This window comes from Perkinsus marinus (assembly GCF_000006405.1).
Source record: "Perkinsus marinus ATCC 50983 genomic scaffold scf_1104296971228, whole genome shotgun sequence".
Taxonomy (NCBI): domain Eukaryota; phylum Perkinsozoa; order Perkinsida; family Perkinsidae; genus Perkinsus; species Perkinsus marinus.
Window position 1 is genome coordinate 82,769 of NW_003202153.1, and position 15,827 is coordinate 98,595.

Below are 15,827 nucleotides of genomic sequence, written 5' to 3' on the forward strand. Positions count from 1 at the left end.
CGTGATTGCCCCCGATGTGAGCTTCCTTATGGGAGGAAGAAGGTAGAGGAATGTTGGCGTCGTGGCGGTGGTGGTAGATGGCTTTCTTGTAGGGCTTCGTCGTGACAGGGTCCCAGCCTAAGAGAGGGGTCCTCTCTTGGACGACTGAGACTTCCTCTCCCGGAGATCAGTCGGACGTGGGAGTGATAGTATTGCGTATTGACCTGAAAACCAAAAGTCGAGGTCAGTGTTGGAATATATGTTTGCTACCCTCAACGGAGTTTTACCACTAGTTTCTGGCAGAAATTTTCAGAAACCAAAAATAATTTTCCGAAATTTCCTCTCAGAATTTTCATAATTTGTCACCAACACATGTAGTTTGCCATGTGCATATTTCTCGATGAACTTGCAGATTTTGCGATGGAGTCGTTTTTGCCGGATACAGAGGAGGGTAGGATGGTCCTGGCCATGATCACTATCGCCTTTCGTAGGTAGTCGTTGGGGGGGGGGGGGGGGTACTAAAGGGTTTCCTATGAAGAATCTCAGGCGTCTCCTATACGACCTTTCCCCACTTGGGAATTTGGAGGAGCGTATACCTCTGATCAAGGCGAGGGAGGTAGGTTGTTTGTCCTTACATTGCAGGTGATGGTCGGGCTTAGGGTGTTGGGGACGACGACAAGCTGAGGGGACTAGTGGAAGCTCTCACTGAGACAGGGATAACGCCAGAAGAGACGATGCTCCCGTGACCAAGTATCACTATTGGAACATGATGTTACTCTACGGTGTACACCTAGGGGCTTTGCGTTGGGAGGGAAGGGGGACCCGTGTATTCTTCTAGTGAGATGGATGTCCACTACAGTGCTGCAAGTCCTGGGACCTCTGCAGAGCCGACTACCTACCATCTTGACACGCCACTTTAGTGGTGGTGTAGTAGCGAGGCCTCTCAGAGGACGTAGGGGGGCGTTGCCTAAGGGAGGGGCCGACAGTGAACGTGGTGGCCGAGGCTCTGGCGAGAGGGGCCGGACGACTACGTTTGGCGACCTAGTGCAGTCTAGTAGCCTCTTGAGCAAGCTCGGGATCTGGTTTCTCGAAGCGGGGACGAGAGGCAAGCAACGGACCAAGCTGAAGGACCTTCCGGTAGGGTGGGGACAGGGGCTTGTCGAGTGGACTGTCTCAGCTGCCTACGCCGATACAAAGACTAGCATACCCTCTTATAGGAGGAGAGGATCAGCGCAGTGTGTCCATGGTGTCACCACCTGGGACAGGTAGACACCGTACGAGTACTGTAGGGTGATGATGGAGGGTCTCAGGGAAGACCCTAGCGTATTTGCTGCCAGTAGTCGACCGTACTGTTCGAGTGTCTGAAGGGCTCAGTATCAAGAGGGACGAGGAAGGACGGTGATTGCTCCGTATGAGGGGCTCCTGCTGGCATGGCCGCTTTCAGTGCGGTACGATCATCAGCCGATCAGAAAACGATAGTGAGGTCGGCAGGCAAGGGCAGCCCTTTGCTTGTGGTCATAGTCCCTACTAGAGAGCTCGCTGAGCAGGCACACGCTGAGGTAGGCTTGTCTCTGGTGCTTTTTGAGGGGTATAGGGCAGGTTAAGAAGTACTCGCCACCTTGGATGTCGGTACAGTTGTGTGCAGGGGGGACAGGCAGGGATGTTCGGGATTCCCATGTTATGGTGAGGGGCCTTCCGGACCTGCTCTGTATCTTATGTTGTCGTCCTATGGATACGCTAGCATCCAATAGTTGATAGTTGGTCAGGCGCTCAGTCATGGGGCGGACATTGTAGTGGGCACGCCGGGTCGGTTGAAGTGGCTCGCCGAGCACGGGTAGGGACCTTTGGACCGACTCTCACAGCATTCACCTTAGGGCACTATCGTTGGGTAAACCTGTCGCGCGCCCGGAAATTACCCCCAGTCCGGTTGCGGCTGAGGGTCTTCTGAAGAAGCCTAAGCCTCTACTACCGTGTGTTGTGCTGGACGAGGCCGATGTACTGCTGACCAGCGAGATAGTGCTGGGCTTGGTCCGAGAGCTCACTCGGGGTCGTCAGGTAGGCCCCTGCTTTCCTCTTGGTCCGGCCGACTGGTAACCACAGGCACAGCTGATCTACGCGTCGGCCACCTTCGATGCATGGATGAAGGATAGGCTTAGGGAGCTGTCACCGAAATATGAGGTCCTCAACGCTACGGAAGAGATGGAAGCTCGTGAGGGTTGGAGGGGCCCCCTTGGGCTGGTTGGGACGGCTGGGCCTTGTTCAGAGGTCGTCTATGCACTAAGGGAAGTGAGCCATTTGTATGCCCGGCTTTCCTCGAACTCTGAGAGGAGGCTCCGGCAGCTCACGTGGGCTATTGAGAAGCTGCGGCCAGGGTCTGGAAGTGATATACAGGTGGCGAACAAGGTAAGACTTTCATGCAACTACAGCGACTTCAATTTTTTGCCCGTGTTATGATGCTAGGTATTGGTATACTGTCGCGAGAAGACGGAGGTATGCCTGTTGGCTGATGATCCCCAGCTTAGGAATGTCTGTGCTCCGGGGCGCATGATGGCCCTCCATGCGGATATGTCGCCCTCGCAGCGGAAACAAGTGGTAGGTTCATCGGGCATCTGTGCTGCTTCGCTCCGCCTTTTTTTCAGATGGACTCCTACAGGACGGCCCTAGCAGACTTTGGGCCAGTCGTACTCATCACCACCGACATCGCTGCGAGAGGCCTCGACATCCCGGGTGGGTCGGTGGTTATTGTTGTTGTTGTTGTTGTTGTTGTTGTTGTTGTTGTTGCTGTTAGTGCTGTTGTTGTTGTCGGGGATGTTGTTGTTGTTGTTGTTAGTGTTGTTGTTGTTAGTGTTGTTGTTGTTGTTATTGTTGTTGTTGTTGTTGTTGTTGTTGTTGTCGGTGTTGTTGTTGTTGTCATTGTCTTTGTTAGTGTTCTTGTTGTTGCTAGTGTTGTTGTTAGTGTTTTTATTGCTGTTGCTGTTGTCGTTGTGACGGTCAGCTATCATGATGCTGGTCTCAGGCATAGGCTTAGTGATCCACTACGGAGCTCCCAAGACGACAGCTAACTACATACATAGGGTCGGACGTATACGGCCCGAGACAGTGAAGAAGGTCGGCCGGGCTGGCGAGGACAAGTGAGGTGCCTGCTGGTCTGTTGGTTAAGGTTTCGCCTCCTGAAGGTGCAAGTCTATCATGTTCCTCACCTCGGGTCGATCGTCCTTGCCTCCACCAAGGATCGCCGCACAGTGGGGTGTCCAGCCGGCGCAGGTGCCGACTGACAGGGACATCAAAATCGAGAAGGCGGGGCCTTTGTTGAGGCTGCCTTGTGGCCCTCATGGCATCTGGTTAGGTTAAGGCGATGGTTCGGGGCATTCTGGAGGGGCTACAGGAGTCGACCAAGGAGGGCAGTATTGGCACTGAGGCCTGGAAGACCGCGGATTCGTAGGCGTACCTTCTGAGTGGCCCTTGTGGGACTCTGTTCATGGGGTCAGGCTGTTGTTTGGCGTGGACGACCCTGACGTTACTCGATCAGCGGCGGCGGTTCAAAACCTGGCGGCGGCATTGCATTTAGTGGCGCTGCGCCAAAGTCCGCCCTCGGCTCGATCGCGTCCGAGTCTACTAAGTGGCCGAAAGGGCTATTCTCCGGTGGGACGGTGCGCTCGTTGTTCATGAGAGTTCCCGACTGTGGTGTCAATGCTCATGATGGGCCCTCAGGTACTTCTCCTGGACCCTTACTTGAAGAAGGTCCCGAGCAAAGACAGGGCGGCTAAGTTGGTTTCAGAAGCTATAAAGGAGGCTGCAAGTGAGCCGAGCTACTGTTGGTCACTTGTATGTTTGTTGGTTCAGCCCATGGTATGTTGGAGCCCCTCACTGAGCCGGTGGACTCCTCATCGGGCAGGCTACCGTCCCGGCCTGAGAAGCGAATATCGCCTCTGGGGCGCATCGCTCTAACAAGACGGGGCTATGCTGTTGATATACCGACGGGCTACATCAAGTAAGACATCCCGTCAGTCGTGTATCAGCTTGGTCGTGTACCAGGTCGGTGCTGGGATCGAGAAAACTGCGAAGTGCCGGGGTTGTACCCGTGTACCTCACCACGCAGGTGCCTCGGTTGATAACTGACGAGAGGACTTTCAGGTGAGGACACTACCAGTATGTCTTTATGGGACCCTGGGGGACAGGTTGCGAGCGGCCGCCCGGGATCGTCGTGAGGGAGTTCAGGAAGTGGTCAGAGCTAAGCGGCTGAGAGAACGTATCAGTGACTGTTTGGAAAAGTCGAAAACGCTGGGCAGAAAGAGGAGTTGACGTCCTGCACGCATGTGTTCAATTCATGATGCACTACGTTTCTGATGGTTTCTGCTGTTCTGTTACGCCCATGTTGCGCTAGAATGCTCGTAGAGTGAATGCTAAGAAGTGTGATTGTATTTCAATGACTCGGGATAGACCACGACGAGGAGGACGGCGAAGGAGATGGGAGGGGTCTTTGTCAGTGCTTGCTCGTTGGGCACGATCAGCCCTGGTCCGCTTGCCCCCCGCGGTCCCCTTCCTGCTCCTGTGTGTCTCTATCGGCCTCGATGTAGTGTCATTGGTTACGGCGTTGCTAGCCGGGCCGGGGCACCGACCAGAGGTAGACATATGGTTCATGTTAACTGCCCGTATAGTATCTCCTTCAGGCTACTGTTCCTGCTCACAGGGACATACGTCTACCTGGTCTACTGCGTCTATTGACATATCTAATCCTCGGTATTGTGGCAATCTCACGTGAGACCCTATAGGGCTAGGGCTTCGGGGGGGACATTGTGTTTAGGCCTACGGTTGTGGTGGAGGGATGTTCGGGTGGAGGCCCATGGTGTGGTTATCAAGATTGGCAAGGCTGGTAAGAAAAGGAGGAGCTATTCGATGACGACGTGTTGCTGTGATAGGCAGTATTGGGCATGTGAATAGGAAGAGACGAGGGAGTGGTAGCAGCCAATTGTCGGACGGCGAGCTTACGGCAGCTGACTACGACCTGTGTCGAGAGCGATACGAGTAACTGACGAGCCGGCATTGGTGCGGTATGACCAGCGTCAGGTACACCCCGTGGCCGCCTCCAGAGTTGCTCGGATGGGCGCCTTTCGGTGAGTGAAGGCGCGGTTGATGCTGGTGATGGGTTTCGTATAGGGACGGTACCGTTTGGACCGCAAGAAGATCCTAGGGCCTGCTATTGGGCCCAGGGGAATGCGACGTGTTTCAAGGTCCGCCAGAAAGGCTATGCGAGCACCGGGCTGAAGCTGCCGAGCAGGTAGAGGGACTCCGATGCATACCACTCCTTGATCAATTCAGTGAGTAGATACCCCATCTACGAGTGTGTAGGGGTGGACGTTGTGAAGTCTGGCATGGTGCTCCGGAAGGTTGCGGAACTCAGCGTATTCCAGAGAGTAAGAATTGTTTCTGATGTATTAGCTCATTGTATCCCGAGTTATGCCATTTTTCATGACTGCCTATCAATCGCGGACGCACTGTATGAGCAATCTGCCCTCGGATTCGCGTCGCTCCGCCTGTTTTAGTTGTTTGATTCAACTTTCCATCAGATCGCGCAAGGTGACGACGTGCACAGCTCAGAGGTGCCCTCGTTTTGGAGAGGTGTTCATCATATCAATGGTCACCGCTGGGAGAAGGAAATTGGCATACCGCGGTTCCTCGTGGTGAACTGTCAGTTACCGTAAGGAGGTTCAAAGCCTCATGAGACTCTCCTTAGCTGACTGCACAGATACGCGCCACCTGGCCTGTTCACCTCTGCCGACCCCAACGACCCCGGTATGTCGGTGCTGTCGTATTTCGTGATGAACCCCACGGTGATTGAGGAATACCACAACGGCAATTTGGAGCAGATCAGTGCTATTAGGCTGTTCAAAGAGTGAGGAGGAGCCCCCATACATTCGGATAGAACCATGCGTTTTTCGAGCATGTTGTGCATTGTTGTTGATTCCGTGCTGTTTTATTTTACTGGGTGCCACTATGATGGTCACGGCAATGTCGTTTCAACAGCTGTTGTTCTCGCCCGTCGCTGACTGTGAGCTTATGTGTAGTGGGGTCATTTTCTATGTAGATCACTTTTTAGTAATATTATTTTTATCCCTATATTATATCTAATATTTCATAATCGTATAATGAATATTATTATAGCCGGATAAATATATGAATCAATAGTCAGCAATAAACAGTAATACATAGCTTATATTACCGATTCCCTTCATTGATATTGGAGTTTCACCCGTGATATGAAAAACACTAGTTAAAAACATATTTCACGACTATTGCAAGGCGCAAACATCGCGTTTTTCACGGAGTTTTACGCCACTGCACGTAAAACGGGTGAAACTCCAATAATATGCTTGCTAGGAAGTGAAATGTGATAAGAAGGGTTGTCGCGCTCTATCATTCGAAATGCATTTCCGTTGTGCTACAGGTTGTTGAAAACAGGAGTGTCGAAGAAGGGCGAGAGCGCCTTGAAAATAATAGCCTTGATTGAGAACGCCCAAGACCTAGGGCTTCCAGGAATAGTTAACAGGTGGGAGTAGGGGCATCGAGAGCAGTAGGGAGGGGAAATATGCTCATGGCCAACCGCATATGTTGGTGACAATATGAAAATTCTGAGGAAATTTCGGGAGATTATTGTAAATTTTATATGATTAGTGAGGAAACTGCTAAGCTGAGGAAAGCGACCATATATTCCAAAACTGATCAAGAGTGAGTACTGTGTCGAGGGCAGATACAACGGTAAACCGGCGTTGCTGACCAAGAGCTTGCAGTTGCACGCAGACGTTGACGGTCGGGGGGAGGTGGCTGAGATAGACTTTGATATTCGACAGTGGTGCTACTTAGCTCGAAAGAGCTTCTACTCCTTCTCGGGGCTCCTCAAGGACTGCATGGTGGGCTCTAGTGATGGGCAAGGACGTCAGTGTAGTTGTTTCAGGCCCATGTGGGGTTGGTGATGGAAGGTGAAGACGACAGTGAGCTTCCGGAGCAGCTCCTGGCCTGCTTCCGAATATCCCATCTCGACATCGCGCGCGCCAAGTTGATCGATACCGACTGACTTCTATGCCCTACTCAAAATTCATAACCCCGTTAGTGAGAGATCTTCCGAGTGGTACTTTCCTGTAGAGAGGCTCTTTGGGTTTTTCTAATGGTATCGGCGTAGTGGTAGGTAAAGGCACGCTCTAGGGCTGAGCCCTCGTGTGCAATGCATGTGAGAAATGTATGTTATTTCTCGAGATGGATCTGGAACTATATCGCATAAACAACATATACATGGCTATGAACATGTGATGTGATGAAAGTAACCTGTAACTGCGATAGCGACAAGCTGTTCACTATCGTTGATCCCGGGAATACACATTCTTCACATTTGCATAGTATCAAATAGGCACGCACTGTAGTTGATGAACCCGTCGAGAAGTGATTTCCTCACAGCTTTTGTCGGTTCCGTGGTCTCACATGTTCGGCGCGGTAAAGGTGAGCGGAGTGAAGGAGAAGTCTAAGAAGTCAAAGCATCGTCATCATCACCACCATCGGGAGAGGGACGCGGAAGCTGAGCCCCGCGACGACTCTGTAGAGAGCGGACGAAACTGTGGATGACGAAATGACTCGTCTTAGGCTGGACTACGGGACAGTGAGTCTTCGAAAAGTGAGGGGGGTCCCAAGCGGGATCAGTGGATGACCGGTGGCAGCGCTGACCCCACGGCGGACCGGTTGGCTGCAATGTTTGAAATAGGTGATGAGTGGTATGTGGGGGTGAGGGAGGCTGTCGATTGGGTGTAGGAAAAATGGCGGTTCCTCGAATGGAAAGGAAGGCGGCGGAGCGGAGGGCTGAGAGGGAGAGGCTCAGGAAGGAATCTGATGAGCGCATGAATAAAATGTAATCTGATGAGCGCGGATGGATATGCACACGTGATAGGAAAAATTCTGAGAAAATTTCGGGAAATAATTGTTGGTTTTTGCATATTTCGTGTGAACTTTTATAATTTCGGGAAGAGAATTTTTGAGCTCAGCTGAGGAAAGCAAACATATAGAGGACTGTTTCAGTGACCTTGCTAATGATGAAGGTCTCTCCGAGCGAGCTCATATGTCGGCAAAGGCCAAGGCGACAGACCCATGGGCCTTACCCGAGAGGTACTAGCATGGATGGTCTTGGGGTCCTGAGGGGCCTCCTTGTAGTTGTCTGGTCAACTCTGGTGGGCGCCGATGGCAAGCTCGGGCAGCGAGACGGCGACGGGAGTCTGAGCGGGACTCTGGTGCCTCTGAGACGAGTTCTAGGGAGAGGAGACATAACGATAATGATGACGGTCGGTCTGGGCATCGCGGTGAGGGGAGGAGGAGGGGCTGGGGTAGGAGTGGGAGCCGATCGGGGGAGGAGGAGAAGCGCCGACCACGCGGCAGGTGAGGGGTTGGGCAAGAGTTTAGGACAGGAAGAGTCTCCTTAGAGCCCCTCGAGATGACCTGGCCCAGCTGGCTGATAAGTACCATGGTGAGCGAGACGGAAGCGAAGGGCGTGTGGAAGAGGTCTGTCCTAAGGAGCAAGGTAGTAGAGGGGTCGGAGGTAGACTTGACGTCGCTGAGTTCAGTTGACGCGGACGGCCTGGATGCCAACGAGGTCTCGGCAGCAGCTATGAGGGCCATGCTAGCTGGGAACATGCAGGAGTACGAGCGGCTCAACTCATTGATGGTTACCAAGACGGTTGTGGTCGATGAGACCCTGAAGGGCCAGGGGGTAGTAGAGGGGTGTAGAGATACGAGAGGGAGGAGTGGTATGGATAGGCACTGGGAAGCGCCGGGTCGAGTCGGGCGAAGATGCTTTCTGTGAGGGAGGATAATAAGGATGAGGACAAGATGGACGTCTCGGAGCTCCTTCGACAGTGCTTGGAGGGCTACTCGACGGCTCTAGGATGAGTCCTTCTTTTAGGGAGAGGGCTGGTCGAGGGGTCAGAAGTGGTGAATACGACAAACACCTGGCGGAAAATATCAGGAAGAACAAACGGTTCCAAGGAAGCGCCGATGAAGATGAGTATTTTGGGGCTACCGAGCTGGGAGGAGGCGGTGAGAATCCTATGGAGAGCATGCCGGCTGAGCTGTCCAGGGAGAGGAAACGTAGATATAGGGGTAGGACCATCGGGGACCTGGGGGCCGCTGAGATGGATTGCGATCAGGGACGAGATGGGTGTCGGAGGAGAAGAGGAGGAAGGAGGAGAGGGGCGAGAGACGGGCGGCTAGAAGGACCCAGCGTGAATGTGATCTATGTAAGCTTTTATGATGAAGAGTTCTATCGTGTCACCAAGTGTGTTTAGTGTTGGGGATATGTGTTGGCGTTCCTCGGCTGAGCTCGGGAGTTCCCTCACTCATTATAGGAGTTGACATACGAATTCGGATGTACAGCAACTTCGAAATGTCCTCGGAATTTCCATAGTGTCACCAGCATATGCAGTTGAGCATGTGCGTATTTTCCACACTGCCCGAGCTTAGATGTGAATCCTGTGAAGTTTCAGTGTATTGAGGTCTCCGTATTTCGCTCAGGTATGGAGCACTCGAGCTGGGCCCGCAATCGCGAGGAGAAGCTAATCGCAGTGAGCCCGAGAGTATACATATGCATGGCCAAGTACCGGGGGGATTTTCCTATGGGAATTTCAACTGTATTGCGGTCAGCTACAAGTCAACGCTACTGCAAGGGCAATTGATCATAGTGCCTCAAAACCACTGTGCGTCGCTGAGGACGGCTGATGAGGAGACGGCTGAGGAGATCAGAAACTACCAGGTGAGAAGCTGTTGTGATGACTGTTCACTTCGCCAACGGTTTGTCATTCAATTCATAGAGCCTCGACTGCCGTCGATGCATTAGATTTAAAATATGGTTTTATACTGCTATTAGGGATACTATAGGTTTGTGTGATGAGGGAATATTATATCTAGGGCTATCACTGATAACAGGGGCGGCGTGATTCAATTAATATCTAGAATACAAATAGTAACATGAAGATGAATTGCTACAGAACTATGCGGTGGTAGGTTGTCAGTCTCGGTTTTCATGGACAGTGTTGGAATCCGTGTTTGATTTCCTCAGCTGAGCTCGGGAGGTTGTTCGTTACGTTATGAAAGTTTTCGCGCAGCTTAGGGAAGACCAACAAGAGTGCCCTCAAAATTTTTCATATTGTCGTATTTAATGTATGTTTTTCTCACACTGCTCAGAAGTGTCTCGTACACTACTACGCCACGTTGGACCCTCCTTGCGTACCGGTATTCATCGAGACGGTGAAAACCCCTCCCCAAAGTGAGCTTCTGTCTGTGATGTTGTCGCTAGCTGTACTGTGATCAGATGATGACGTGATGGCTCTACTGGGCGGGGGAGCTCATACGACTATGCAGTGCTTCCCCATACCACACGACAGGGTCAAGGAACTCGAGTCGTAGGCCGTCGCATCATCTGTGATGGCCTCCCGGAAACCTATCTGTTGTAGATACTTTCGCCAGGGCATGAGCTTGAGTGGTGACACGTGGAGTAACCAGCCGAAAATAGTCGAATGCAAAGGGCGGAGCGATGTCAGCAGTTCGGGCATACCGCCGTCTTCTCCGTAGTGAATGTTGCTGCCGTTGGTTTGGAAGCCGCTCCCCAGGTACATGCACGTTGATTTCGGCCTGCAAGTGGGCCTAGTACACATAATCGACAAGGCAAAGGAGTTCCGTTGGGACTATGGACTGGTGAGTCGCATACTGCAGGGCGAACCTGAGCTTTTTGTTCTCAGCAAACCATCGCTGGTATGCTCGAAATCGACAAGCTCAGTCTGGTGCACTACGATCAGCCTGGCAACGGTGGTGAGGAAAAGTGAGTTGGATGGCAGAGACTCTACCAATACTTGGAAAATGATATTTTCGGGCAAATCGTTTCAAGCGGTTGTCTTGGGAGAGTCATTGGTCAGATACAATAAGGATATGAAAGTGTTGAGGAAAGCCTTCGAAGCATTCGACTGGGCAAAGGGCCTGGCGTGACCCTTACGTTAACACTATGAAATATAGCGTTTCAATGAACAATATGCAGTGCTATGTTATGTCACGGAAAGATGACAGGGTTTATCACTCTCTATGGATACCGCCCCAGCATTGGGTGTAGGTCATGAACCGGTTCATAAGCCGGCAATCATCACAGCCATTTTCTAGCGGTTATCATTGAGCCGTACTGCAAGCTGCCCGGGAAGCAATAGTTCACTTACGGTGCCTTGTGTGGACATACTCTCTGTGGCCTTGTCTCGGACTCTCTTAGGAGTGTTCTCAAGTAGGATACCGATACGATGTTCACGACTTCGGTCCTAAGCGCCTTGCATGGAAACTCTACTTTCCGTTGTAGTTCGTTTTTAAGGCTAATGCTGATCAGGGCGGGCTTGTGTGGTGTGAAAACTGTGATGATATCTGAATGCTACTGAACATAGGAAGGCGGTGTGAGTCGGTGGAAGTATGAATTCAGGTTAGAGTCGCTGAGATGGTCTATGAATCTGATCTGCAAGTGTTTAACTCCTATCGCTGTAGCTCCAAGTCGGTTCATGATCAAATGTTCTTTTTTGAATAGGGTGAATAGTCGTGTTGGAAAGCTCCTATTCCTGCTAGCTGCTCTTCATAGTAGATGTTCGACAGCCCCGTACGATGTCCATCTGTATCACCCTTACAGCGCGTATGTCAGCGGGCTTATTAGCGTGCTTGAAAGAGGCTCTAAGGAAACGAGGCATTGAGTGTAGACAGGAGAGGCCATCCAAGTCGAAACTGTCGTTCCTTCTCCTCAAACTTGAACGTCCGATCCAAGGGGACACGTATGGAACACTCGGAATCCAGGCGACTGCGGCTTACCTTTATTCGCTGACTGCGGAGGACGAAGCGGGACTTAGAGAAGCAGTGAAAGAAGTCGTTGAGAAATACAGTAGAGTCCCAGAGGCGATGAAGTTTGGCCGGGAGAGGACGGAGTCGATGCTGCATGAAGTGTCGGTTGTTCGAGTGCTTCAACGCTATGGTATCGTTCGAGACGTCTTCCCACTGCATAATGAACGCCGCAGTGCTGGTTTATTCAAAGACTATAGGAACTTGAACATGTAGGTGAACCACTATGGTGTTTACTGTACGTGAAGTGCTGACCGAATTCTCAGTGTATACCTGTTTTATCAGTACATTTATCGTATTAGAAAATCATACGAATATTCGCCGTATCGTATCATTGCAGGTATTATGGCGATTCTGTAGGCTACTACTTTGGCTTCCTCTCGGTCTACACCAGATGGTTAGCTTTCCCCGCCCTTCTTGGCATCACCGTATCGCTCCCCAACACTCTCAGTAAGGACACTCAATGGATCATCATGAGTGGGGTGACAACCCTGTGGGGACTACTGCTGATGGATGTGGGATGGGTGACGAAAAAGTAAATCTGATTTGATCGGCTTTATCCCGTCGATTTTGGTATTTACTTTAGAGCCTCATTAAAGCGGCAATGGGACAAGCCGCGATCCTCTCTTAAGCACTTCCGATCGCACGCTATCGATGAAATACTCGGAGACATTCCAACTCAGAGCCTTTACGTTGAAGCTTCTGTCTCATCGAGTCACCTGGGCTTGGTCATGAGACGACTGATCAGCGCGGTAAGTACTGATGGTTCTTCTTTTTCTCCTTGGTATTCGGAGAGGCTCGGTTTCATGGGCCCTACTGCCACCTATAAAGTGGCTTCCTGAGAAAGGGGATCCGTTCCGTTGGCATTTACTGCTTAGGAAAAGCGCAGCTTCTCCGCGGTTGAAACCGTGCCAGAGAGTTGTCTTTCGGTGAAGCCTGGTTTAAGACAGTGATTGACACAATCGCTGTCGGCACAAGGGGACAAACCGGAGTCCTTCAAGCTGCCAAGCTAGTCACACAAGCCAGACTGTCTTGACAACCTGGAATAGTGTATGTGTTAAGCGTGAGATATATATATATTTTTTTAACCGAGGTCTCCGATGTAGGTCCTAGGGGCACTCCAGGGAGTAAGCTTCAGTGGCTTACGACAGAAGCTTACTGTCCTGAGTGTCCTTAGTGTACCTTGCGTGTCATCCTCCGCAGTGCCCAGATGGCTCTCGTGAGTCGACACGCGCCGTGCCACAACTCGGAGGCTAGAGGTTTCATCTGCTAAATTAACAGCGCCTGAACCGACTCGTCGTTCTCATAAACGGTCGCCAGATAGTTGCTCGCTGAAATTCTAGGTTCTATCACTGTGAACTGGATTAGCCCGAGCTTGCATTTCCCTGTGACTTGCAGGTACTGCTAGGCCTGTCCTTACTCGGATCATGCGGGCTGCTAATGTGGACGTTGCATATCGAGCGAACTTACCTGGTAGATCCTATGATAGTGTCTGTCCTCTTCTCACTCTTACGTCTACTTGTATCATCGGCTTTCGCCAAGTTGGCCAGCTGGCTCACTCGGATTGAGCGGCACGTCGACGATAGGAACTTCATGACGTCGGAGGCTTCGAAGGTTATCATCTTTGAGGTCTTCAACGTGTTCGTGCCTCCCATCTGGATGGCCTTTGTCATTTCTGACTTCAACCGCTTGAGCCGAGAGGTCACAGTTATGTTCACCACTAGGCAGGTGGTGTCAGCACTCACTGAAGCGGTCCCTACTTTGCTGGCGCGGCTGATGACGAAAAGGAAGCACTTGGCGCCACTCACAGCAGCCGCCCAGCACGAGCTCCCAGAGTGGGGACTTTGGCGTGAATACTTAGAGATGGCCATCCAACTAGCTCAACTGGTTGCATTCGGTCCTCTATTCCCGATTGCGTTCATTCTCGCATATATGAACAATCTGGTGGAGTTCAGTCTTGATGCTATCAAGCTGAATTCGAGTAGAAGACCATATCCACGAAAAGAGGCCATGGGTTCCTTCTGGGCCAACGTGTTCAACGGTATGGTCCTGTTTGGTGCATCAATCAACGTATTCATCCTCATCGTCCATTGTGATACTCTTGCGGCGCTGGATGCTTCCATGGTCCACCGTCTAGGTGCGGGTATAATCCTGGAGAAGTTCTTCGTCGTTGTTCGCGTATTCATAGCAATTGCCATCCCTAAGCCCAACGAATGGCAAGAAGATGAAAGAGCTCCTTTGGCCGAGTCTACTGAGCTGGCTGATATTGTCGCTCAAGCGTCTGCCCATCTAGAGATCCCCTTCCCCCGATGTAGACCAGAAGGATGCGACTCTTATCAATACTATGGACTCGGACATAGACACTCTCATTCTAGGGATGGCAATTCTTCGCAACCGCAAGAGTTCCAGCAGTCGAATGAAATGTTCACTTCGTGCATGGCAAAATCACTCGACAGATTAATGTTTATACTTCCAATTGACCGATCCCCTAACGTGAGTGATTATCGAATAACCTCATTATACTATTGAATAGCTTTTTGCCTTGAACACAATCCATTGAATCGTGTGTACTTTATCAAAGCTGTCCAGAGAAAGACTAGTGCATTGCGTTATTGATCCGTCCTTACGAGGATGTCAAGGTGTGGTATGGAAAATTTGTACGGGAATATTTAATTCGATCCGATCGACATATGCGAATCATCAATGGGAATCAGTCACATGGACGAGACTATTCCCCACGGTCACATTTGGAGACTCGTTAATCAATATCCTGAAGTAACATTACTGAGCACACGAGTGATCAATGGATTGAGTTTACACCCGAAACTTAGATGCCCGCTACCCCGGGAATATACATCGTCATGGTACAGCAGGGAGGTAGAAATGCGCCTCCTGGTTTTCCCCGTTGGCCACCCCTCATTACTCCTGGGTCGCGTCATCGGAACATAATAGACGAGTGCAATGAACTGTGGCGATGCATTTCTATGCTACTCCACGACTTCACCATTTTCCCCTTAGCTTTCGAGCGACGATACCGAACGCAAGAGAAGCATCCTCAACCAAAAACAAGTTCGCTCGACTGCATAAACAAGAACCTCCTCCGAACCCGATCAGATATGCATTATAAACGCTTCCGCCTCTCCAGTGATACTATGAGCAATTCTTAGCTCATCTGCAGTCGTGGGACATCCTTCTTATGGTATTTCTCAAAGGCTTCCTCTAACACGGCCAAGGTAAGCGTCTCCTAAAGCCAATACGGAGAATTTTGACACTGAGCCTCTCACATAAGGGCCCTTACGACGTTTTCGGTGCACAAATAGTATCCACCCCGATCTGGAATGTCAATGACGAGAATAGTAGCTTTCTTATCCCCGGGCTCTTCCATATCCCCACAGGCCCCGGCTATCTGTTCGCTTATCTCACCATCAAAATGGGTGGAGTAGTATAGACTGACGTCGTAGGATGCTAACTTTTCGGCGACTGGATGGAAAACCTGAATACAACTTGTCTCTGAGAACCGAACTCGGCGGGCGTTATGACCATCACCACAACAATTATCACCATTACTATCACCACTGCTACCACCACTGCTATCACCACTGCTATCACTACTGCTATCATTACTGCTATCATTACTGTTATCACCACTGCTATCACTACTGCTATCATTACTGCTATCATTACTGTTATCACCACTGCTATCACTACTGCTATCATTACTGTTATCACCACTGCTATCACTACTGCTATCATTACTGCTATCACCGCTGCTATCACCACTACTATCACCACTCTGGCGTGGCATTCGAGAGAGTTGAAAGAGTACTACATCCTTCTTGATGGCGCCTAGAGTTGAACAGTCCCATCCCGATCCAAAGAAAATACAAACCGATACGTTATCATTGATTCCGTCCGGGTTAGCGTCAAGATCGTGGTACCTATAACCAGTGGTTAGCTCA

At 50.9% G+C, this 15,827-nt stretch overlaps 4 protein-coding genes across 4 annotated transcripts; all 4 read left to right on the plus strand.

The window, feature by feature from the left end:
• Positions 1-812: 812 nt before the first annotated feature.
• Positions 813-7,051, plus strand: Pmar_PMAR020236 (DEAD box ATP-dependent RNA helicase, putative; the record flags this gene model as incomplete). Its single annotated transcript, XM_002767016.1, has 31 exons — positions 813-1,116; positions 1,157-1,244; positions 1,290-1,377; positions 1,424-1,538; positions 1,579-1,662; positions 1,746-1,813; positions 1,854-2,034; positions 2,080-2,194; positions 2,243-2,382; positions 2,440-2,571; positions 2,619-2,706; positions 2,996-3,110; positions 3,156-3,243; positions 3,326-3,417; positions 3,468-3,621; positions 3,691-3,778; positions 3,823-3,970; positions 4,015-4,113; positions 4,158-4,234; positions 4,467-4,603; positions 4,650-4,737; positions 4,784-4,852; positions 4,899-5,004; positions 5,047-5,093; positions 5,137-5,257; positions 5,306-5,393; positions 5,547-5,677; positions 5,726-5,872; positions 6,425-6,526; positions 6,728-6,887; positions 6,932-7,051. The coding sequence occupies exons 1-31, from the start codon at positions 826-828 to the stop codon at positions 7,049-7,051; spliced, it is 3,567 nt and encodes a 1,188-aa protein (XP_002767062.1). The 5' UTR covers positions 813-825.
• A 401-nt stretch (positions 7,052-7,452) lies between these two features.
• Pmar_PMAR020237 (Trichohyalin, putative) lies at positions 7,453-10,997 on the plus strand (the record flags this gene model as incomplete). Its single annotated transcript, XM_002767017.1, has 18 exons — positions 7,453-7,566; positions 7,612-7,729; positions 7,777-7,873; positions 8,041-8,127; positions 8,173-8,394; positions 8,439-8,536; positions 8,580-8,725; positions 8,773-8,870; positions 8,918-9,114; positions 9,162-9,251; positions 9,526-9,607; positions 9,655-9,763; positions 10,195-10,276; positions 10,322-10,412; positions 10,464-10,577; positions 10,620-10,704; positions 10,749-10,828; positions 10,923-10,997. 18 exons carry the CDS (start codon positions 7,453-7,455, stop codon positions 10,990-10,992), a joined length of 1,980 nt encoding a protein of 659 aa, XP_002767063.1. The 3' UTR covers positions 10,993-10,997.
• Positions 10,998-13,350: 2,353 nt separating this feature from the next.
• Positions 13,351-14,329, plus strand: Pmar_PMAR020238 (conserved hypothetical protein; the record flags this gene model as incomplete). The annotated part of the gene is made up of 2 exons (XM_002767018.1): positions 13,351-14,179; positions 14,244-14,329. The coding sequence occupies 2 exons, from the start codon at positions 13,351-13,353 to the stop codon at positions 14,327-14,329; spliced, it is 915 nt and encodes a 304-aa protein (XP_002767064.1).
• Positions 14,330-15,403: 1,074 nt separating this feature from the next.
• On the plus strand, positions 15,404-15,718 carry Pmar_PMAR020239 (conserved hypothetical protein; the record flags this gene model as incomplete). The annotated part of the gene is made up of 1 exon (XM_002767019.1): positions 15,404-15,718. One exon carries the CDS (start codon positions 15,404-15,406, stop codon positions 15,716-15,718), a length of 315 nt encoding a protein of 104 aa, XP_002767065.1.
• Positions 15,719-15,827: the final 109 nt, after the last annotated feature.